The sequence below is a fragment of the Loxodonta africana genome, chromosome 25, assembly GCF_030014295.1.
Source record: "Loxodonta africana isolate mLoxAfr1 chromosome 25, mLoxAfr1.hap2, whole genome shotgun sequence".
NCBI classification, from domain to species: domain Eukaryota; kingdom Metazoa; phylum Chordata; class Mammalia; order Proboscidea; family Elephantidae; genus Loxodonta; species Loxodonta africana.
In genome coordinates this window covers 28,384,307-28,409,315 of record NC_087366.1, presented here as the reverse complement: position 1 = coordinate 28,409,315, position 25,009 = coordinate 28,384,307, and the positions used below count along the sequence as shown (strand labels likewise).

The window sequence follows — 25,009 nt, the reverse complement described above, 5'->3', positions numbered from 1 at the left end:
CCAATATTTTTTTTTTTTACCAACTCAGAATTTTTCAGGGGATGACTATCTAGTTTTTGGATTATTTAGGCCTCCTGATGGTTTTTGTTTTGTTTTTCTTTACCACTTCTTTGGGCCACTTCAGTACTTTAGATGAAGATTAAAGCTGTTGTCAAATGAATGTTAGTTACCCATGCCCTACCTGCTCCCCGGTTCCACAGACATGTAGTGGCCTTTGATATTGATAGCTAAAACGGGAAGGGATGTGACACTTGCTGAACACTTACCCGGTACATGGAAAACCCGATACAAAAAGCTTTGCATCCTCTGTATACATATATCCTCCCTTATGGTGCCCTTGTGAGGTCGGAATTATTCTCGTTTGTCAGATGAGGAAGCTATGGCCTACATAAATTCAACGAGACCTGCTCAGAGTCTCTCAGCTAGCTAAGCAGTCCTGAAGTCGATAGGGCATTATTACAGGGGGGTTATTGTTCATGTCAAATTATGTAAGCCAGAGAACAGAGACTAATATAAGCAACTAAGTCTGAATAAGTATAACCTACAAACTGCTTTTAGAGTATAGCAGATATAAAGATATTTTAGAAATCTTCTAATGATAAAGAACCCAATTATAAATCATAATAACTGATGAAATAGCAAGTAGAGAATGCACCCTGTTAATAATTTGGGACGCTGAGATAGAGAATTCATCTATTTATTCTGATTATGTACTTAAAGGTTAAGCAGAGTTAGTTTTTTTTGTTTGGTTATTTGTTCAAACATTTGGCAGAATTGAATTATTTCCTTTTTATCTGCTAACACCTGAGCTTTTTCATCACTGGAACCTTCCCCCATACCTAAAATTCTACAGGTGCCAGGCCACAAAAACAACTGTGGTTCTAAATGTGCACTTAGAATTTCACGTTTAGTGACCATAATTAAGTACCTGCATTATGTGTGAACTTTGCTTCTTCTAAAGTCACTTCTGTTGGTCCCTGAGTCTCCTGTCCTTACCAAGAGCTCTTATCTTCACCTTCTTCTGCCTCCAGTCCCCAAACCCTCTTTTTCTTACCTTAAGAGTAACAAATTTAGCATGCAATGTTGCCTTGATGTTTTTAGATTCCTATATTCAATGAATACTTAATTAGTGATACGTTACTAAGATAACCAACCAAAAATCCAAAGCCGTTGCCTTTGAGTTGATTCCAGTTCTAGCAAGCCTATAGGACGGAATAAACTGCCCCATAGGGTTCCCAAGGAGTGCCTGGTGTATTCGAACTGCTGACCTTCTGGTTAACAGCTGTAGGTCCTAACCACTATGCTACCAGGGTTTCCATTAATAAGTACTTAGCATAAGCGGTTTTATAATAAGATTGCTCATATGTCTTGACAGGGAAAAAAGAGTAAGATTTCTGCATCTTTGGAAATGATTAGGCTTTTCAAATTCTCAGGATGCAACTTCAGTGGGAAAATTCTATACAATTATGAAAAGAAAAGAAAAAAAAAAACCAAATCCATTGCCATTGAGTCAATTCTGACTCACAGTAACCCGACAAGACAGACTAGAGCTGCCTCACAGGATTTCCTCGGCTGTAATTCTGTACGGGAGCAGACTGCCACATCCTTCTCCCTTGGAGCAGCTGGTGAGTTCAAACACTGACCTTTTGGTTAGCAGCCGAACGCTTTAACCGCTGTGCCACCAGGGCCCCTCATAGACAGTTATAGTTGTTAACACCATCACTAACTGCGAATCAGGGAGACTTGAATATATGTTTGTCAAAATTTATTAAGATTTTGGCTGAGTCCTGATGCACCTCATTCTTACTCTAGCTAAAAGAAGTCTTCAGGAAACAACTGGAGAAGGCAGAATATGAAATAAAGAAAACTACAGCTATCATTGCTGAGTACAAACAGGTAAGGTGCCCCTGTGGGTTTTGTTGCTATAGAAATTTTTGTTGTTGTTGTTTTTATTTGGGGAAGAGACAGTTTTGTGATTAGAATTTCCAGAACAATGAGATAGATTTGTTAAATTTGGTGGCTTACTCCCTCCTCTGAGATGGACAGTGATTGGACATCCTTGCTTTTAATTGGGAGGTCTAATTGATCAAAACAATTGTTGGTTGTTTGCAATGTTTGGTAGATTTGAAGGGACTGGAAACCTTATTGTTGCCATTGAGATCCTGTCTCTGTCCTGATCAGAAGCTAATTTCCAGTAGATCACAATAGTACCATCTGTCTTTTTGCCAAGGAGTAAAGTTTAGTGACTACATTAAATAGCTAAGGGATCAGTTTCTCCTTGGTGGTCTCAGTACAGAACGTAGAGCCCTTTTTCCCACATGGCTGTGTCGTGCTACCCACTGCTGATGCCACTCGCAGGAATATACACTAGAAGATGCCCTTTCAAAGGAGGGCTCTGTGTCCTGCAGGATGTTTGTTTTTTCCCCAAATGCATGTTTTTTTTTCTTGTTTTATTATACTTTAGGTGAAAGTTTACAGTATAAATTAGTTTCTCATTAAAAAATGTATACGCAGATTGTTTTCTGAGGACGTTTCTCACCCTGTCTCCAGTGCGGTCACAGAAAGCTCTCATTCCAGCTCCAGTGGTGTCTTCCTGTCCCTCCTGGTCATGCTGGGACATAGTAAGGAATCCTGCCATCCCTGAGACACCCTTGAGTGATCGATCAAGTTCCAGGTTTCTAGAGTTAAAGGAACCCTACACCATCTTCTGATCCAAGGATTTCCCTTGGGTCTCCTGCCTCACGTAGGAGTTGAAAGTCTGATGCTCACTGTTTTTTTTTCTTGCTGCTGTTTGAAATTTTTTCTTGTGTAATTAAATTTATGTACTTTGTAGAAAAATTACGTGTTACCCATTGCTGTGGAGTTGATTCTGACTCAAAGTGACCCCACAGACAGAGTAGAACTGCTCCAGAGGGTTTCTAAAGCTGTAATCTGTATGGAAGCAGATTACCACGTCTTTCTCCCTCAGAGCGGCTGGTCGGTTCAAACTGCTGACCTTTCGATTAGTAGCTGAACACTTAACCACTGCACCATCAGGGCCCCTTGGAGAAAATTGGAGAAGTGTAAAAAAACACAAAGAAAACAAGCCTCCCTTAATCTTGCCAACTAGAGGTAATATATTGAGTATACATTGTTGCTATATACTGTATTTTTACACAAATAATGTGTGCCTTCTATGTTTGTTTGCCAACTGTGCTTTCACCCTACAAGGTATTTTCATAAGCATGTGATGCTAATTATTTTTGCAGCAACATGTAAAAAAATTGGCATAGCAGCGCTTATGAAAATATCTCACAGGGGGAGGGCACGTGGCAAACAAATACAGAAAGGTGCATGTTATTTGTGTAAAATTATGGTAAATAAAAATGTCAATTATTGTTCATGCTATTTTTTGGAACTAGCTTTAGTTCACTCCATATATTGTCAGCATTTTTTCATAAGGATTCCTCACCTTCATGAAAGATTGCTTAGAAATAAGGCTTCAGAGCTATCCCACTCTTTTATGATAATTAACCAATGTTTATGTAATGCCTACTACGTGCAAGGCTCGATATTTGCGCAACAAAAAGATGAATTAGCTTGACTCAGTTTCTCTCCTCTAGAAGCTGATGTTGTCATGGCCAGATAACACCTGTGCATAATAAGAGGAAAGGGACCTTAGTTGATGTGGGAAATGAGAAGACCTGGAGAAGGGACGACTTGAGCTGTGATCAAGGCTAGATGAGATTTGGATATATGGAGATGGAGGAGAGGATAGAGAGGAGAAGGAGATGAGATGATAGAAGAAGGGCAACACCAAGTGCAAAAAGTGTGAAAAGCAAGGAGATAGGTTAGAAAAGAGTTTGGTTTGGCAGGAGTTTTGAGTACAGAAGAGACGAAAAGGTGGGTCAGGGCCCAGATCGAGAAGGGTCTTCAGGGCTAGGCTGAGGAGTTTGGATTTTATTCTGTAAGGCAGTAGGAATTGCTCAGCAGGAGAGTGGCATGGTCAGAGGCATAGTATTGGCACTAATTTGTCCCTGTGAGGATTGTGGAACCAAGTGGAGAGATCCACAGGCAAGGACATGGATCAGACCAGTAAAACACCAGCATCCAGGTGAGAAGAAATAAGTCCCTGAACTAAAATAAGTAGTAGAGAATATGGAGAAGAGGGAGAAGGAGAAGGTAGTCATTTCCTGCTAGACAAAGAAATCATTGAAAGTGACCTTGAGGTTTTTAATTTGGGAAGTAGGAGGAGGAATGGTTAGATATTAACCAATACAAGGAACATGACAGACGTGTGCTGTGTGCAAATACATTTTTTTTCATTGTCACGTTATGCCATGGGTGCCGGCCATATGTGGCACTCTTCAAATAGTAATCCTTGGGACTGTTCTGGAATATTACCTGGCAAACACTTCAAGTAATGTAAAAGGCAACAGACCCATCTGTTAGACGATAATTAGAATTTAAAATATAATCTAAATGCATTCTGCAGTTGGAGTTGGCTATTATTGGCTGTATTTCAAAGTGGTTTGGTTTATTTTGAAAGGGTATATTGTTCGCAAAAGTTAGTAGAGAGATTGCTGCTTTTTACAGTTCTCTTAAATTAATAAATTGATTAGTAAACAATTTATAGTCCTATTAATTGTTCCCCAGATGTGAATCTGGAGAAAATGGTGACTGAACTCAACAAATGGGCCCTGGTCTTTAGAGCTATTTTTGAGTATACTGGTTTTTTTTTTTTTTTAAGTCTGTTTTGATAATAGAAGCAGACTGTATATGATTTTAGCACAAATTGCCCTTTTAAGATTTGCCATTCCCTAACCATTGTTTCTTTAGTTTTTTCTAAAATAAAAGATTCCTATTTTAGTCAGTGGATTTGAACGTTCAATATTTTTTAAACGGAAATTTGTTTTTCTGCTTTGAAATGAATTATTTTTTACCTGTGCCTAGTACTTGTTAGCACCTTTTTTCAGAACCAATAATAATAATAAATTTTTTTTTAATAATAATAGACCTTATTTATTGAGCACCTACTATGGACCAGGCACAATACTTAATACCTTTTACATAGCATTTTTCACTTGGCTGTCATAGCACAACACTTTTCACACATGAGGAAACTGAGGCTTAGAAAAATTAATGAATTTGCCCAAGGTCACACAGCTAGAAAATAGTAGAGCTGGACCAGTCCTAAACTCCAACACCTAAGCTTTGAATTTATATGCTATGTTGCCAAACCACTTGATAATAGTTTCAGTCTGTGTTATTTTTTAACTGTTTTAACTTCATTTTATTCACTCTACCACTTCCCACTTTTTTAGGAAACTTCTATGACTGTAGCCAAGAAACGTATCTCATTCAGAATTCTTTTCATTAGATTCCCAGTATAGTACCTCGCACAGCGTAGATATTCAGCAAAGATTCTATAGCTTGATTCCAAGGTGAGACCAGGAATTCACTGGAGCTGGTCATGGAAGACCAATGACAGAAAGAAACCAAATCTATGCTGTATCTCTTTCTGCCAATTAAGATAGAGATATGCTTTACCATGGAACCCTCTGGGCATTCTTTCTGCTGCTCGTGGCAGAAGTGACTGGCCTTTGCACTGCCACTCATCTGCAGAATTTGTTCAAGGATCGGAGATGCTAGACTAACATATATGAGTTGATAAACAGTTACGAGCACATGCTGCAAGAGTCGTTCTATTTTCTAATAATGAAACTCTCTTTCTTTCCCTTAGATCTGTTCCCAGTTAAGTACTAGGCTGGAGAAACAGCAGGCAGCCAGCAAGGAGGAGCTGGAAGTGGTAAAGGTAAGGAGGAGTGAGACAGCTCGGTGATACAGTATCTTCCAAATTCACACAGACTTAGTGAGCACCTCATTGGAAGATCCTATCACATGCTGCTTCCACGTTAGTGGTATAGTTTGTAGACATCATGCTCTCCATCTGCCTGTTTTTAAAGAATTTTTATGGGAAATAGTGTACCTCTGTTCTAACCTGAGTGTGGCCCTCGTCCCTGCCAGCGGAAAGGCTATGCTCTCATAAAATGGGATGGGCTATCAGAGGCAGGTAGCAGGAAAGTGTGTAGGAATCAGCCATGGTCATAAGAGGCCTTGGAGTCATGTAGCTTTGTTCCTATTCTTGGGTGTGGAAACCTGGGAGCCCTCAGCATCCTACATCTAGCTGTCCCTGAATTGATGTGGTTTCAATTTAGGATTCGGTAGAGTCATCCCATCACTCACTTGAACAGTAAGCACCACAGGGAACATAGAACTTGGCTGAGAAACATGAATTTAGTAACCAACTGATTTCTTCTGCCAAATGAAGAGGTTTGTTTTGAAAGAAAACCTGTAGCATTTATTTATATGCTGCCCCCTGGTGGTAAATCTTCTGTTGAGGCTTTATTTGAAAGGATTGCTTATCTGTAGAATCCACAGTAAACCAAATGGATTGGTATTATTCTTAGGAGGCAATGTGGGTGCAGTCGATTCTTGGGACAGTATTACAGAAGCCTGACGTTCTGTCTGAGGATATTTTGTTTTCGTACTAATAAATAAATGTGTTCCAGGCAATTTAGCATGTTATTAAAAAACTTGGACAATTTATTTAACCTCTCTAAACTTAATTTTCCCCCCTGTAAAATAGAGATATTGCCTGCCTCATAAGATCGTTTTGAAGATTAAATGATATAAGGTATATGGGTAGTCCCCAACTTATGACAGGGTTCTGTTCCAACGACTGTTGTGTGTGGGTTCTGATGTAAGTTGAATACCTCTTTTTTTTGAAGTTATTATTGCCTTTTATTATCCGCATTTTTATATATCTGATTTTTGTCTTTGAGGGTTGGCGTGAGAATGACAACCAGCAAATTTCGTATTACAACACTGCATGTAGTACATACTACAAGATGTACCAAAAAAAAAAAGATAGTCTTAAGTGCAGTTTGCGGTAACTCGAATATGTTGTATAACATGGGGTCTCTGTGAGTCAGAATTAACTTGATGGCAACTGCTTAAATTAGCACATAATAAACGCTTAATAAATATTATCCATTTTAATAAGTTATAATCTGAAACCTGAGGTGTAGGAACTGAAAAGGTGAGCCTTGTTCTGATGTTATATCCCCAAAACGGATCTTTTTTCTTATGTTTTAAAGCCTGAGATTATCAGTGAGTATGGGAATGGTGGGCTCCTTTCCCAAACCTGCTAAAATTTTTCTTCATGCTTTCCCGTTCTGGTCTACTTTGCCCCTCTTTCTACTCATCACTTATCGTTCTTTATGCATTGTGGACACACAGAGACCAAGACTCAGTTGATAGTGTTTTGGTATAAAGGTGTTAGTTATCCTCAACTAAAATGTTCATGGAAATAAAAATGAAACAAGGATTGATATCGATCACTAAAAAGGTTTTATTGAGCATCTATTGTTTACACAGCTATTAGACTCCCCCCCCCCCCCGCCTTTTTTTTTTTTTTAAATAGAAATTACGTGGGACAAGGAGCTTAGAATTTTCCTACAGGAACAGGTTCTACATCATGTGCACCTGAAACATTTAGAAAACAGCTCAAGAGCATGTAAGTGAGTGCAGGGTTGGATGACACTGACAGAGTTGTAGAGAAAGCAAACTCAGCGACAGGTCAAAGAAAGGTTTATGGAGGAGGTGGGACTACAGCTGCTTCTTGAAGTATGGGTAGAATTTGTTTGGAGAGAAAGAACATTCTGGAAGAAACAACTTGAATAAAGACCCAGAAATAGGAATGAGCATTTCAGTGTCTCATTACGGAGACTGATGTGATTAGAGTGTGTGTTAAGGAAAAGAGGAAAACACTGGATAAGTAAGTGGGACCCCTAATGAAAAGCCATGACATTGAGGAAGAAGAATTTGAACTAATGTTCTAGCTGGAATAAAGAATGGCAAAAACAACTAACATTTATCAAGCACATATTATGTGCTAGGCACTGTTCTAAGTCTTTACAAATATTATCCCATTTAACCCTCACAACTGTCCTAGAAAATTGCTGTTGTTCTTGTTAGTAGCTGTGGAGTCGATTCTGACTCCTGGCAACTCCGTGTGTACAGAGTAGGACTGACTACTCCTTAGGGTTTTCAAGGCTGTGACTTTTTGGAAGCAGATCACCAGACCTTTCTTCTAAGGCATCTCTGGGTGGATTTGAACTGCCAACCTTTTGATTAGTAGTCCAGCGCTTAACCATTTGCACCACACAGGGATTCCACCCTAGAAAATAGACAGTATTGTATTTTCTTTTTATTGAAGATAACCCCAAAACAGAAAATTAATTTGCTCAAGGTTACATAGCTTCTTAGCAGTGGAGTCAGGATTGAACCCAGAGAGTCACACTCTAAAGTCTGTGCTGTTTATATCTTTATATCTGTCTATCTATCTACCTACCTATCTACCTGCCTACCTGTCTATCATTCAGATTTGTATTGTGTTTTTCATGAAAGTTTACACAGCAAATTAGGTTCCCATTTAACAATTTCTGCGGTTTCTTCAGTGACATTGGTTACATTTTTCACAGCATGTCAACCTTTTTGTTATTTCTGTTCTGGTTGTTCCATTTCTAGCAATCTAGTTTTCCTGCCGCCTTGCCTTCTCATCTGCTTTTGAGTAAATGTTGACCATTTGGTCTCATACAGATGATTTTTTAAAGGAGCACAGTACTCATGGATGATAGCATTTATTTTTTGAGCCAATCTGTTATTTAGCTAAATAATGACCTCATGGAATAGTTTTGGTTCAGGGTTTAACCCTTTTGTGCCCAGCAGTACATATAACAACCATGAACTTTTTCATCCTCTGGGGTTTATTGGGAAGTTGCCGAACCACTGACAGTGCTTGTTGCCACAAGGCAGGGCCCTTAATGACTGTTTGAAATTGAAGAAATGGGCATGTGCCACAAATTACTGTTTTTACTGGGTACTGTATGAGGTATCTGAATAGAAATTTTGAAAATTTTTATTTGTTACACATACGTACCAGTAGACCCCGGTGGGGACTCTGGGGTATAATTAGTTGTACTGAAATATACTACTAAACACTTAGGACAGGCTTGTGGGAGAGGCAAGAAAAAAAAATCCATACTACCCACTAAAAATTCAGACATACTCAATGATTCAGCCTCTTTCCATTAATGAAAACACATGATATCAACAAAAAATTCAAAGCAGAAAACAATTGGGCCACCAAAAGGCTAAAGAGTGTCTCAGGACAGTAGTCTCAGGGAGTCCTCCAGTCTCAACCAGTCTGTATCAATCCAGTAAGTTCTGGACTTTTTAAGAATTTTAGTTCTGTTCCACATTTGGCTCCCATTTTATCAGGATCCATTAAAAAAAAAAAAATTTTTTTTTTTTTTTAATCAGAATGGACAGTAGTGGTAGCCAGTCACCGTCTAGTTCTTCTGGTCTCAGGGTAAATGAGGGTGTTGTTCATGTAGACTATTAGTCCTATGGACTAGTTTCTTCTCTGAGTCTTTGGTTTCTTTCTCTTTTACTCTGGATGCGTAGAGACCAATAGTTTTATCAAGTTTTTAAGACCCCAGACACTGCTCACCAAGTTAGGATGTAGAACATAAACTTTATGTACTATATTATGCCAGCTGACTGAGTTCTCTCACAAGACTATGGTCCTAAGCCTTCAGATTCCATAAACCAATCCTGGTGGCACAGCTATGGCTACCAACCAAAAGGTCGGCAGTTCCAATCCACCAAGCGCTCCTTGGCAACCCTATGGGGGCAGTTCTACTCTGTCCTACAGGGTCGCTATGCGTTGGAATCAACTCGAAGGCAACGGGTTTGGGGTTTTTTGTTTTTTTTTTATAATCAGGATTCAGTAGTGTGGTATTTAAGGACCTTTACAACCTCATCTCACCTCTTACCGTCTCTCTGTTGCATCACTTACCCTCTGCCTGAGCCATTCCAAACTCCTTGCAGTTCTGAAAGCTTCATGGTTTTGCACACAGTGCCTCTGCTGAAATGTTCTCCTGCATCTTGTGAGATCAGTCTATTACTTCATATGCTTCAACCTAATAAAACTTTTTACTCAGCTTGGTAAACTTTTGGAAACCCTGGTGGCATAGTGGCTAAGTGCTACGGCTGCTAACTGAAGGGTCAGCACTTCGAATCTGCCGGGCGCTTCTTGGAAACTCTATGGGGCAGTTCTACTCTGTTCTATAGGGTTGCTATGAGTCAGAATTGACTCAACGGCAATGGGTTTTGGTAAACTTTTAATCATTCAAGACCCAGATCAAAAGACTTCTGGAGCTGTGGAGGCTAGGTGAACCCCTGAAACTATTGCCCTGAGATAATCTTTAAACTGTAAACCAAAATTATCCCCAGAAGTCTTCTTAAGACCAAACAATAGTTTAGCTTAACTAGTAAATAATGCCTGCCTTGGGCATTATGCTCTTTTAAGATATATCTATATGAAATCAAATTGACAACAGCAACTGGAAAGATTAGATAGGAAACTTAGAGGACAGTGAGTTTATGGTAATGGGGGAGGAACAGCTAAAAAGGAGGGTGAGAATGGTTGCACAACTCAAAGGATATAATCAGTGTCACTGAATTGTACATGTAGAAATTGTCGAATTGCTTGCTGTATGTTCTGTTGTACATATTCTCAACAACAAAGATAACATATATATATATTTAAGAGCCATTTCTTTAACGTTTTATCCAGTCATTCCTTCAACAGGTATTTACTGTGTGCCTATTTTGTGCCAGTACTAGGCTAATTATTCTCATAGATTCTTAAGTAATAGAATAACAACACTTTAACTGGAGTATGGATGGGATAAGAAAGAGGCTGGTGGGAGTAGAGCTGAGATGACTGTTAGGGACTCTGGCTTGGGGTGGGCAGAGCTTGGAAATGTCAGAGGAAGAACTGAGGTTGGCTGGAGCTGAAGACCAGCTGGACATGGCATAAAGGAGACACTAATAAAAAGATGACATTAAAATCTTTAGGCCTAAATGGTGGAGACCTGAACAGTGACACAGAAGTGTGGTAGAGAGATGTTTTGAGAAAAGAGAGGCGTATACTTACAGTAATGGATGCAGTAGAATGTTAAAGTAGAAATACTGTGTCACTAAACTCTTTTTGGAGTTTCAAGAAAACAACAGCATCTTTGCCTTGGAAAGAGTTACTACTTTTCAGCCCCCAAGAAGATAAAATACTTAGGAATAAATCTTACCGGAGACGTAAAAGACCTATACAAACAAAACTATAAGACACTACTGCAAGAAACCAAAAGAGACCTACATAAGTGGAAAAATATGCCTTGCTCATGGATAGGAAGACTTAACATTGTAAAAATGTCTGTGCTACCAAAAGCAATCTATAGATACAATGCAATTCCAATCCAAATTCCAGCAACATTTTTAATGAGATGGAGAAACAAATCACCAACTTCATATGGAAGGGAAAGAGGCCCCGGATAGTAAAGCATTACTGAAAAATAAGAAGAAAGTGGGAGGCCTCACTCTACCTGATTTTAGAACCTATCATACTAACTATTACAGTAGTTAAAACAGCCTGGTACTGATACAATAACATATACATAGACCAATGGAACAGAATTGAGAATCCAGACATAAATCCATCCACATATGAGCAGCTGATATTTGACAAAGGCCCAAAGTCAGTTAATTAGGGGGAAAGACAGTCTTGTTAACAGATGGTGCTGGCATAACTGGATAGCCATCTGCAAAAAAATGAAACAAGACCCATACCTCACACCATGCACAAAAACTAACTCAAAATGGATCAAAGACCTAAATATAAAGTCTAAAACGATAATGATCATGGAAGAAAAAATAGGGACAACGTTAGGAGCCCTAATACACGGCATAAATAGTATACAGAACATTACTAACAATGCAGAAGGGAAACTAGATAACTGAGCTCCAAAAAATCAAACACCTATGCTCATCCAAAGACTTCACCAAAAGAGTAAAAACATTACCTACAGACTGGGAAAAAGTTTGACATTTCTGGTCAGCATCTGATCTCTAAAATCTACATGATACTGCAAAAACTCAACAACAAAAAGACAAATAACCCAGTTAAAAAAACAGGCAAAGGATATGAACAGGCACTTCACTGAAGAAGACATTCAGGTAGCTAACAGATACATGAGGAAATGCTCAGGATGATTAGCCATTAGAGAAATGCAAATCAAAACTACAATGAGATTCCATCTCACTCCAACAAGGCTAGCATTAGTTCAAAAAACACAAAATAATAAATGCTGGAGAGGTTGTGGAGAGACTGGAACATTTATACACTGCTAGTGGGAATGTAAAATGGTACAAGCACTTTGGAAATCGATTTGGCACTTCCTTAAAAAACTAGAAAAAGAACTACCATACAATCCAGCAATCCCACTCCTCGGAATATACCCTAGAGAAATAAGAGCCTTTACACAAACAGATATATGCACACCCAGTTTATTGCAGCACTGTTTACAACAGCAAAAAGATAGAAGCAACCAAGGTGTCCATCAATGGATGAATGGGTAAATAAATTATGGTATATTCACACAATGGAATACTATGCACCGATAAAGAACAATGATGAATCCATGAAACATTTCATAACCATGGAGGAATCTGGAAGGCACTATGCTGAGTGAAATTAGTCAGTTGCAAAAGGACAAATATTGTATGAGACCACTATTACAAGAACTCAAAAAATAGTTTAAACAGAGAAGAAAATATTCTTTGATGGTTATGAGAGTGAGGAGGGAGGGAGGGAGAGGGGTTTTCACTAATTAGGTAGTAGATCAGAACTATTGGAGGTGAAGGGAAAGACAACACACAATATAGCAGAGGTCAGCACAACTGGACTAAACCAAAAGCAGTTCCCTGAATAAACTGGATGCTTTGTAGGCCAGCATAGCAGAGGCGGAGGTTTGCACACCATGGTTTCAGGGGACATCTAAGTCAGTTGGCATAATAAAATCTATTAAGAAAACATTCTGCATCCCACTTTGGAGAGTGGTGTCTGGGATCTTAAATGCTAACAAGCGGCCATCTAAGATGCATCAATTGGTCTCAACCCACCTGGAGCAAAGGAGAATGAAGAACACCAAAGACACAAGGTAATTATGAGCCCAAGAGACAGAAAGGGCCATATAAACCAGAGACTGCATCAGCCTGAGACCAGAAGAACTAGATGGTGCCCGGCTACAATCGATGACTGCCCTGACAGGGAACACAACAGAGAACCTGTGAGGGAGCAGGAGAGCAGTGGGATGCAGACCCCAAATTCTATAAAAGGACCAGACTTAATGGTCTGACTGAGACTAGGCTGACCCCAGAAGTCATGGTCCCCAGACCTTCTGTTAGCCCAAGACAGGAACCATTCCCAAAGCCAACGCTTCAGACAGAGATTGGATTGGACTATGGGATAGACAATGATACTGGTGAAAAGTGAGCATCTTGGATCAAGTAGACACATGAGACTATGTGGGCAGCTCCTGCCTGGAGGGGAGATGAGAGGGCAGAGGGGGTCAGAAGCTGGCCGAATGGACACGAAGACAGAGAGTGGAGGGAAGGAGTGTGCTGTCTCATTAGGGGGAGAGCAACTAGGAGTATATAAAGCAAGGTATATATAAGCTTTTGTATGAGAGACTCACTTGGTTTCACTTAAAGCACAATTAAAAAAAAAAAGTATTAAACTGTGACTGTGGATACTAAAAAAGAAAAAAGTTGCTACTGTTCAGTGCTGTGTGCTTGATTGGCAAGCCACGCATGCGGTAGAGTTATTTGTATTACCTTGAACAATGATGATCATTTTTCTCTAAAATCTGACCCAAAAAACATGCACTTTGTTTATTTTATTTATAGATCAAGATTAGTCATAATGCCCTTCCTCAGTCTACTATATATAGCCAAGTTACTTACTAAACTCTGAGTGTTTTCATTTACAAACAGGCGGCAATAGTACCTACTCAATACAGTTGCTCGAGGATTGACTGAGATACTGCATGTGCAGCAGATGGCACGGGGCTTGACATCGAGAAAAAGGGCCCCTTAAATGGTAAAGCAAAATTTCTAGGACAGATTTCAGAGAGATGCTATAATACCTTCTTTTTAGCGATACTTGAAGAAAAAGGAGCACCAATCTTGGATAGTTGGATTTGTGCTAACGGTTTTGGATATAGCACAAAAGAAATAATTACCTTCAGAATTGGGTCCTGCATTTGATGACAATAAGCAACATCTGAGTAAAAATCCGATCATATTGTTTCTGGAAGTGATTTTTCCTTTGAAATGCAGTTTGATGTTGGTTCTCTCTTTTGGATATTTCAGGGTAAAGTGATGGCATGCAAACACTGCAGTGACCTTTTCAGCAAGGAGGGCGCTCTGAAACTAGCAGCCATAAGCAGAGAGAACCAGGGAATTGAAATGGATGATGAGAAGGACTTGCTTAAGAAGCAGCTGAGAGAGATGGAGCTGGAATTGGCACAAACCAAACTGCAGTTGGTGGAGGCCAAGTGTAAAATCCAGGTTGGTGACTTGGTGAAAGGGCAACAAGAAAAAACAGTTAGTGGTCCAGGGTATTCCAGTACTTTAGAATATGCCTGTGTAGCTCGGAGTCATAAGATGTGACAATGTGTGACTAATACCTTTTCTATCCACAAATATGTCTTGCATAATCACATTTTACATCCTGTATTTTTAAGCACTGATACAAAAAAAACCCCTAATTTTAAATTAATTAAATTATAAAAATTAAAATTATATTTTGCAAAACTTGCTTTTTTAGTTAACCCTGGGACTTTTTTTGCTAAAGACCCTTATCATAGAACTTGGTCACTATGTAGCTGATCCAGACAATGAAACGCCCTTTCCTCTCCTCTCCTCTGCTCTCTGTAGTCAGATCCCCTCCGCTGCCCTTACCCCTGACAGTTGAACATTAACTGACACCCATTTTTCTCTTGGGAGCTTCTTTCCATCTTTAGTTGATTTTGCCAGATCCCTTTCCCAGAATTTCCTTTCTACGTTGGAGGATAACATAATTAGAAAAACAGTCCTGGCTTCTCACGGCCGTTCTTTGTTTCCTTTTTACCAGGGACCCTTATGCATTGCCAACACCCTGCGATGGCACCAACCCGCACCACACTGTCCTTAACCACATTCTGCTCTGGACCTTATAAGTTCTCAAGGGTGAAGGACATGTCTTTGGAACTCATTTGTGCTTACAGTATCAGCAAAAATTAAATCTGTCCATAGGTTTATGTTTATTTGTGGCTTTAAACACTAAGTCATCCTGTTATCTCAGATTACAACCTTAATCTAAATTTAAACCTAAATTATGCGGTGGAGGGCGAGGGGGGAGAATAAAATGTTTCATTTCACTGTTCAAAGAAAGCATAGATTCTGGGTTTTAGTGGTAACTCCTTTAGTTCTAAATTTTTTTTTAGAAAGAAGCCAATTAAGTCTCTCCTGGGTCTTCTGGGAGGAAAACTATGGCTGCATAGACCTGGGGATTCCAAAAAGCTGGACTCTTAATGTTTATCAGCAGACAGAAAGCAAACCTTTACATAGCTCACGTGGTTTTCTTTCCCTAACTAGGAACTTGAACATCAGAGAGGAGCCCTTATGAATGAAATCCAAGCTGCAAAAAACTCTTGGTTTAGCAAAACCCTGAACTCTATCAAAACGGCCACAGGCACCCAGCCACTGCAGCTGCCACAGGCCACCCAGCCGCCGAAGGAGAGCACATAGTTCCAGCCTCAGCCAAGCACAAGAGCACAATGATCAAAGCAGCAGAAACCCGGGAGGATTCTTCTCGGTGTCCCTTTGAAAGAAAGTAAAGGAGGCCAGAAAGCAAGCCAGAAATCTTTCAGTAGCTCTCACTCTTCTTGTACGACACTTTTCAAAGGGATGTTATTTAAACTCACCTGATTTATGTTGAATATCTATTTTCCATTTTCTTCATGGAAAGCCATGTTCAGATACTTCATAGTATTATACATTATTTTACATGCCTGGATGTTTAGTTGAAAATAAGTAATTCAGAACTAGATGCTTTTTATTTAGAACTAATTATTTGTAATTATGTTTATCTTGCATAAAAATAGAGACATCTGTTCAAGGTTGAAGTGATAGGAAGATCTTTGTCACGGCCAAAAAAAAATAGAACAAAAATGATTGAAGCCTAAGCCTCTTAACTTTTCAGGATTTATTCAGATAAAGCACACTTTGGAGCTGCTCATGACCGCTGTCAGGTTTCCACCTGAAAGTGATTCCCAGGCTAGGAATTTTCCTGTCGGATTGAACAGACCTCAAAGAGAATTGGTTGTTTTCATTTTCTGGAAATGAAGTGCCAAGGGCCTTGGAATAGGTGGGCTACACACTAGGTAAAAGGAACTGAGATCTTTATAAACACAGGATAAAATTTATCATTTTGGCCCTGGTATCCTAACAGGTCCTTTGAAGAACTCCACCTGGGAATTGCCTGTTCCTCCGTATGCCTAAGTGTGCACACAGTTCACACTGACTGGCAAACATAAAATCAGAGGTGGGTGTTGTGAGTTGCAGACTTAGGGAACCTTTTCCAAAGAAGCCTAGAAAGGCCAGGTTCAGCCGTTGTGCTTAGAATGGATAAATAGTTCCAAATGAATCTGTGGGAATATAGAACCAGGGACAGGGTAGTATTCCATTTAATGTGGACATATACTTGCTAAGAAAACACTAACGTGCTGTAACTTTGTTAAAAGGCATAATATTGAAATGGGAAATAGAGGTCAGCTTTACTTCATCTTAGTTTAATGTTAGGCAGCTTTTCCTGATTCCTGTGGAGCTCCCTAAAAATGTGCCCTTCTTACTCTTTGATGAAGAGATACAAATGCATTTGTAACATTTTTGATTGAATATAAAATCTTTATAGAAATACTCATCTCATGGAAAGGTAAAGCTATTATTTAAGAATTGATGGAAATATTTTTAATTATATTTAACATGTCTATAAAAATGTCCTTGCAGGAAATCTTTTGGTAAGGGCAAACTAATTTTCCCATTTTCTAAGCTATTTTTGAGGCCTCTGGTCCTTTTACATCAACAAAACTACTGTTAGCTCTGTACAGTAACATTTATTGACACTCATCCTTGGTTTCATCATTGAATATATTGTTTGCAAAGGATCTTAAAACCCTGCTGTGCCAGAGTGATTCTCATCTGTGCCATATGTTGCATATTAAAATAAAAGTAACACACTCTTCGAAGTCAAAATGAAAGAAGAGCCATCTTAAGTCTAGGAGCTTGTACTACAAATTGGTCATGGGGGATCCTTTCCTCTAAAATGATTATTGAGTTCTAACACAAATTCCCTTCATCTGTACGTGTTGATACCATTATGGCCCATAAAACTGATGGGGTTGTTACTCTTTGTAACACTCATCAAATAATATTTTCTTACAGAAATCTTTTTGTCCTGACATCTTTCATTATAATATTCATTTCTTTTTACCAAGAAAAGTAACCCAACATTCCAAAATTTTAGAAAACAGAAAATTATAGAAATGATTCAGTTACTGCTAACTCACCTTTCATTGTCATTTTATTTTTCAGAAAGGAAAACAAGGCAACTGAATATACCTTGAAGCCTAGTTGAATAGTGGTGATATTATTATCAGAGTGTCTATTTTGACTTTAATATTACCTACATGACAGCTTAGGAAAGCAAAATTTTTAAGAAAAATATAATGGCTAGAAAATTACATCTTGGCACTTGTTTCTATAAATTGTTTAGTATAATCTGTCAACTTTACTGTTACTTTATGTTTTGGTTCCAAGAAGCCCTGTACAAGTTGGCTTCTCAAATGGCCTGCTAAATTAAAGATGCCCTTTTGTGGTGTGAATCTCATAGTTATATTGTTAATTTTTAACTTGTAAAAATTAATACATTCCATAGAATACCTCAATTGCTTAATTTTCCTCTAGTGGTAGGTGAGGGGCAAATAAAATCGTTCTAGATTTCTTTAAACAAAATCACCAGGTACATACATTCCAAGTTTGATAAATCTGTCTTTTGAGTTTTCCTTTAACTCTTTCAAAAGATTATGAGAGCAATCTGTTTTTCTTCTCCAGCCCCACATCAAACTTGTGTATGTCTTGGTACCATAAGTCTAAATTGTCCCTCATGGCAATGACTTTGGGTCAGTAGCAATAGTAAAGGTTGGAAAGAAAATTCAAAATTTTGTACATTTTTTTCATAAATGTTATAATAGCACTCTCCCAAACCACGTCCATACTGTGTATTGTTTGAAGACCCATGCATCCCAGTATTAACTACTAGTTTTAATCTGACTTATTTGTAGATATATTTTGAGAATTGCTACTCCTATCTTGAATTCCTTTTAGTGAGAGATCAACCGGCCAAATTCCAGGACATCTGTTAACATCCTAGAGTGTTGTCATCTTTTCCTAGAATACACTGTACAAAAATTCCTCCAGAAATCCAACATTTGCAGCATTCTGAAATATGATTTTTCTTCTCATTAAATTCTGTAGAATAAGTTAAGGAAATGAAATTCAACTTGATTAATTCAGTTCAAAAGTTTTTATATCTTGAGAATCATTTCTTAGCACATTCTTTAAAACTGAAGGAAGCCAAGCAGAATTTTGCAGTGCATATGTCTGATAGCTTCCCACATCCTGAGCCATGTCACAGTTGTTATATTTAGTTACATATAATTTAATTCAGAGAAATTCCCAGTTGCCTCATGTTCCGTATATCAATGTGTATCGGAGACACTAATAGGAATGCCTTATACGCCTATGGCCTACCTTTCTGTACAACCAATGTCTCTCTTGCCCTCTCACAAATATTAATTAGTAATTTCTTCTCCATTGGCTTTCTTAAATTTCCCTAGTAAACTAAAAAAGCAATCTTTGTGTTGATGTTGAGATATTGAACACCATCTATCTTGTTTCATTTTTTTTCAGAATTTTTATTCTTTCTTACTATGTACAACTTACCCTTAAAAAAACAAAACTCATAAATTGCTCTGATTTTCTTGCTTCGATTACAGATAAATGAGAAAATGGACAAACAGTTGTATAATTTGAACACTTACTGGATTTTTTTTTTCTGTGATTGGTAGAATTTTAGTATCCCTGCCTATTTTGTATATCCAGGTACCATGCAACCAAGCACACACTGAGATTTCAAGACATGGGAATCACAGCCAAAGGCCAAACAACAGCTCTGTGGCCTACGTTTCTTTTTTACCAAATGTAAAATGCTCTCGCTCCTTTAGTTGTCATTCTGATGGTCACACTGAGCTAGAAGTGCCCCAACACATTCTTCTCTCACAGTGGCTTCCATATAATACAGGCAAGGCCTTTACCTTATGAACTTCCTTATCTTTCAAAAGCTACCAAATGAGTACTTCAGTATGGGCTGCACCTCCATTTCCATCTAAAGAGTACATATCAGGCTTATCTCCCAATGAACCTGCAGTGAAAACATCATCATCAACATGTCCCATCCTTTCCACCCCCATGCCTGGTTTATCATTAGTGGTATTCTGAAGAGTTTAATAAAAAGAATCATTGAGTAGAAAATAAAATTTTTAAGTTATGTTCCTTTTTCATTGGCCATTATTTAACATGTAAAATATTTTCCATTAATATGTAACTTTTAATAACTATATACTATATACAGAATAAAATATAGGAAACTGGATCGTAAGGATATAATGCATCAAAAGACTCTGGTGTCATGAAAGCAGAAGAAAGCTGGAGATGGTCCCAGAATCGAAGATGTCCCAATAGCCTTTTGCATCAGTTTCTCTATTTTTGGTATTTTGCATAATGCATGGATCCTTAATTCAAATGAGGAAACGAGTTTATCAGTCAGCCCCACTTCCTCTCTTTCCAACTCCTACCTTTCCGTTGTCGAGGAGGTAGTAGAAAATCTGTACTATCTACTTTTATGAATTATTTTATTCCTATGATTTTGCCTGCGGCTTCTCTAATGAAAACAGGTTCTGGAATAATGAGTTGATTAGCCCAAACAGTGCTAGTTGACTACAAAAGAAACCTTTGTGATCAGCCTTTCCCTCTCTAAGCACTGACCAATAACATGTTTCCTTAATTCCATGTATTATGTACAGTACACGTATAAATGTAAATGTAATGCTTGTTAAGAAAAGTGCTATTGTACATTGTCCCAACAAATGTTTACTTTTATAATCGTTATGAACTTGAATTGGATTAGTATCTTGTTTTCATGTGTGAATAAAGCCTTGTGAAATAAACAAATGCAACCAAGAAGGTAACAAGGTGCCTGTTTTTGTGAGCCAGTAGTGATGTTTTCAATGCTTTGTGTTGCCCTTTGGCCCCATTCAGCAGTAATAAACATTTGTTCTGAAGCCCATATGTGTCTTTCCATTTCTTCTAATTGACTTTATTCTAAATCATTTGGGCCCACTATTATTGAACCCATTAGCCTAGACTCCAGTTAGCTTAGAAAGGAAAACATACATAGAAGTTTGCTCCAGGCTACACCCTGCAAAATGATACCCTGTACAGCCACACTGCCAAGTGCCCTATTTTCCTCTTTATCAGATTCCTTGGTTGCAAGTAATAGAAACCCTCTCAAGCTAGCTTAATTTAAAAATTTTTTTAAAGGGACAAAGAAAAAAAGAAAGGCAATGAATTAAAAGGAAACAGGGGTATCTATCTCATGGATCCCGGAGACCAGAGTTGGATATGAAGAGGTACTGGGACAAGGGCCTGGAATGCCACCAGGAACCCAGGCAACTATTCTCATAATCGCTCTTCTGCTTGTCTTGTAAAATGATGCTTATCTGCGTCATTCTCTGTAAGTCGCAACTACCAAGTTTACATACGCTCTCTTCAAGTAACTAACAGAGATGGGCTATTGTCTCAGTTTCTCAATTCTTGCAAAAATCTGATTGGCTAATGCTGGGTCAGGTGGTTGCTGCTAGTCCTTCAAGGTACAGCAATGTAGGTGATATATGATTCCAACAGAACTCCGGAAGCTCTCCTGGAAGTGGAGGCAGTGTGCAGAGAATCCCAAAAGTGTCTTATTTGCATTATGTTCTGGGAGTCTAGAAGCTAAGGTAAAGAAAAGAGGTAAGTCAGCCTGTTCCAGAATTCAGAGTTTGTAAAGTTAAAATTTGTGACCCAAACCCAGACCGTAGGCATCTTCTGTTATATCCAGGTGGTATTTTAAACACCGAGAAATTTTACATAAAATGTAAAAGTCAAAATTCTTCAGAAGTAGTCACTGAATTTGGTGGTTAGAAAGGTCATGAGTGGTCTTGACATGAACAGTGAGTGGGGGAGGCAGAAACGCTGACTGCAGTGGGGCTCCACCAGAGAAAAGATCTGGCAATCTGCTCCTGTGAAGACTACAGCTTAGGAAATCCTATGGGGCAGTTCTGCTCTGTCACATGGGGTTGCTATTAGTCAGAAATCGACTCCAGGGCACGCAGCGACATTCTGGTTAAACCCTGACTGATAAGTTGAGAAAATCCTCCCTTGTTACACTGGAGAGACCTGAATAAAGTGAAGAAACGGTCCATGTGAGGATGTGGAGGCGGGGCATTCCAGGCAGCACACACCTGAACCCAAAACCTGAAAGTGAGAGCAAACTCAGCAGGCTGAAGGAATGACAAAAATGCCAGACTGGATAACCCAGAGAAAAGTTCTGTGAGATAAACCAAGAGACTCACAGAAGGATGATAAGATCTTGTGGAACTTCATAGGACATGGGAAGGAATTTGGACTTGAAGTCTAATAAGAAGCTGTTGAGGCTTTTAAGCCAAGGGATCTGATTATTTGTAAAGTTTAGCTGCTCTGTAGAAAACTAATTGTGAAGGCACAAGTTGCGAGCAGAGAAACTAGTTAGGAGGCTAAAAGTCCAGGCAAAGTAATGACGGCTTGGACTTGGTTAGTAGCTGTGGAGGTGGTGAGGAGTTTAATTCTTGACATTTTTGAAGACAGAACCAGCAAGACTTGTTATAGATAGGATGTAGGACTTGAGATTGGCCCGAGCAATTAAGAGAATGAGGTGACCAATCACTGAGCTGGAGGACACAGGTAGTCCTCGATTTACGACGATGCATAGCACTTAAGACCATCTTTTTTTTTTTTTGTCTACATCTTATCCCTAGTGATATATACTATATATGTTAAAATATACCTGTAAGTTTATATGTAATGTTTCCAACCCCCAAAGAAAAATAAACATCAGATTTATAAAGATACTGATAACAAAAGGCAATAATAATGAAAACTAAAAAAAAAAAATGAGGTATTTGACTTACATCAGAACCAACTTACAACGGACTCTCAGAATGGAACCCCGTGGTAAGGGGACTACCTGTACTTGGTGGAGCTGGTTTGGGGTGTGAAGAGGAGAAATTCGGAGATTTTTTAGACAATCTTAAGTTGATACGGGTGGCACAGTGGTTAAGTGATATAGCTGCTAATCAAATGGCTGGCAGTTCAAATCCACCAGCTGTTCCTTGGAAAACCTATGGGACAGCTCTACTCTGTCCTCTAGGGTCATTATGGGTCAGAATAGACTTGATGGTAACGGGTTAATTAGACATTGTTGTAGAGAAAAACTTGAATGCTGTTTCAAGTTAAAACAAAGGTTTACTAAGGATTTCAAACAATTGCAATTGGGGAACTAAATAGCCCACTGAAAAGAGAATCCGGTAGTCCTGGGGCAGTTTCGTTACACAAGTATTCTTATAGGGTAAAAAGAGGAGCAAAACTGTAAGGACAGCAATTATAGGAAAATCAGTGAACACGGGAGTAATCACATTCTGACTGGCTACTGATTATGAGTACAGTCAGTGGTGACGGTTTCACGGGATGCTCACATCATGGTCACAAGACGCTTACCCGTATCTTGTCTATCTTTCAAAACCATCTTGTTGGCAACAGCACCCAACGGCACTCTTCGTGAGAACTTGTATTCTGAGGAGCAGATGGTCACTTGGTTAAGACCCTTCGGGACATATGGTTTCACACCCTGGTTTTGAACACGGAGGAAAACCTTCTTTTTTTTTTTTTTTTTAATAAAAACAGCTGTTAGTTTAGAATCCAGACTACAAGTAGATAGCATGGTCAGCGTATTAGGCCTCTGTCTCACTGACTGCGCTGAAAGTTATCTTTTCCCGAGACAACATCCAGGTACAGTCTGGAGCACAGGGGAGAGAGAGAGCAGAAGATAAAGGTTTGGGAGTCACTGGATAATAGATATTTAAAACCATGTGAATGGCTTTAAAATATCTGGAGGAGGAGTTGCCCCGGATACATAATCAAGCAAACTTGAAAAATCACTGCATTAGGTCAGGCTTTCACCCAATCCCATGGAATATTTGTTCCTATTTAATTAAGTACTAATTCCAGACTATTGGTTAGACATTTTTAAAATATTGAGATACAATAAATTGCACAGAATTATTGGATTACATGGTTTTTGACAAAATATCAGTGTAATATTTTCACCACCTCAGAAAATTCCTCGCCCCGGGGCCTTCTTAAATTTTAAATACAACATACAAAATGAGCTACACAAATACAAGTTTATAGATCAATAAATTTCCAGAGTGAACACACCATCCAAATCAACACACATTACCTGACCGCAAAAGCCCCCTAGTGGCTTCTTTTTGTCATTGTCCTCCCCATCCTAGGAAAGGTGCACTTTTAACTATAGCGAATAACACCATGGGTTAGTTTCGCTGTTTTTAGACTTCATTTAAAAGCAGCCACACAATATGAATTCTTCTTTCCCTTAACATCATGTTTGTGAAATTCGCAAGTGTTGTGAGCAGCTGTAATTTGTTAACTTTTGTACTGTATTACTTTACTGCCATAAGGAGCCCTGGTGGTGCAGTGGTTAAAGCGCTTGGCTGTTGGAACCCTAGAGGAGAAAGAGATGTGGCTGGCTGCTTCGTGAAGATTTACACCCTTAGAAACCCTACGGGGTAGTTCTAATCTGTCCTATAGGATCGCTATAAACTGGAATCTACCTGAGGGCAACGAGTTTGGTTTTCTTTACTGCCACAATGGTAAGCCTTTATTTTTCTAGTAGCTTTTTTCCTTCTGACTTGCTATCTTGGACGATGAATAAAGTTGGCTACTTCTTAGGGGTTAGCGTTTATGTTCTTAACTGTGTTGTAGACAACTCGGGTTTCCAGAAGCTGAAATAATCTAAAAAGTGTGCTTCGCGGGGCCTTCAGTGAGCAAGTGCTGCTTGTGACAAAGAGCAGCATAAAGGAGACCCAGAAAAATTCAGCCACCTCATTTCCTTCTGATGGTCAATAGGCTCTAAGTAAATCGAATTCTAACTTGCGTGAGAACTAGGGACTCGCAGCATGCAAGGTGAAAAGGGTAAAAGTGCCAGGGAACTGGGCTTCGAGAACCCGCGAGAGACCGGCAGGTCCGCACTGTGGCCACAAACTGAGAAACACTAAAACCAAACCAAACCCGTCGCCTAGAGCGGATTCCGACTCATGGTGACCGTACAAGACAGAGCAGAAAGAACTACCCCATACGTTTTTCAAGGAGTGTCTGGTGGATTGGAACTGCCGACCTTTTGGTTGGCGGCCATAGCTCTTAACCACTACGCCACAGATCGAGAAGAACCTTTAATTACCAGTTTTCACTCCCATTCGGCGTACAGCCTTCTACCAGGAGGCCAAACGGAGCCCCACCGGCTAACTAACGCGAGAACACCACCACTTAGGTGCCAAGTCGCGGTGACGTCTTTACTGCGCCAGAATCCAAGACTTGCTGACTTCGCCAGCGCGCCAGAACGCACCAAAAATCACTGTTGCTTCCAAAAATTCTCCACACTTACAACGTGTTCGTTCTCTTCCGTTATAACATAAACAGGCTACCCCACCGCCCTATTTTCTCCTTTTCTCGCGGCAGCACACAGCCTAGATGTAGGAAAGATGACCACCTAGTCAGCCCAGTCTCCTAGAGAGGACCGAGGCACCCGACT

General features: G+C 39.2%; 1 protein-coding gene across 14 annotated transcripts in view; it reads left to right on the top strand.

The window, feature by feature from the left end:
- Positions 1-20,392, top strand: part of RABGAP1L (RAB GTPase activating protein 1 like) — a 785,265-nt gene extending 764,873 nt beyond the window's left edge. For all 14 annotated transcript variants that reach the window (XM_023549257.2, XM_023549255.2, XM_023549261.2 and 11 more), the window contains 4 exons: positions 1,813-1,896; positions 5,723-5,794; positions 14,317-14,514; positions 15,583-20,392. In XM_023549257.2, the coding sequence (XP_023405025.1) occupies positions 1,813-1,896; positions 5,723-5,794; positions 14,317-14,514; positions 15,583-15,735 (507 nt within the window). In that variant the 3' untranslated portion in view covers positions 15,736-20,392. The remainder of the gene's footprint in view (positions 1-1,812; positions 1,897-5,722; positions 5,795-14,316; positions 14,515-15,582) is intronic.
- Positions 20,393-25,009: the final 4,617 nt, after the last annotated feature.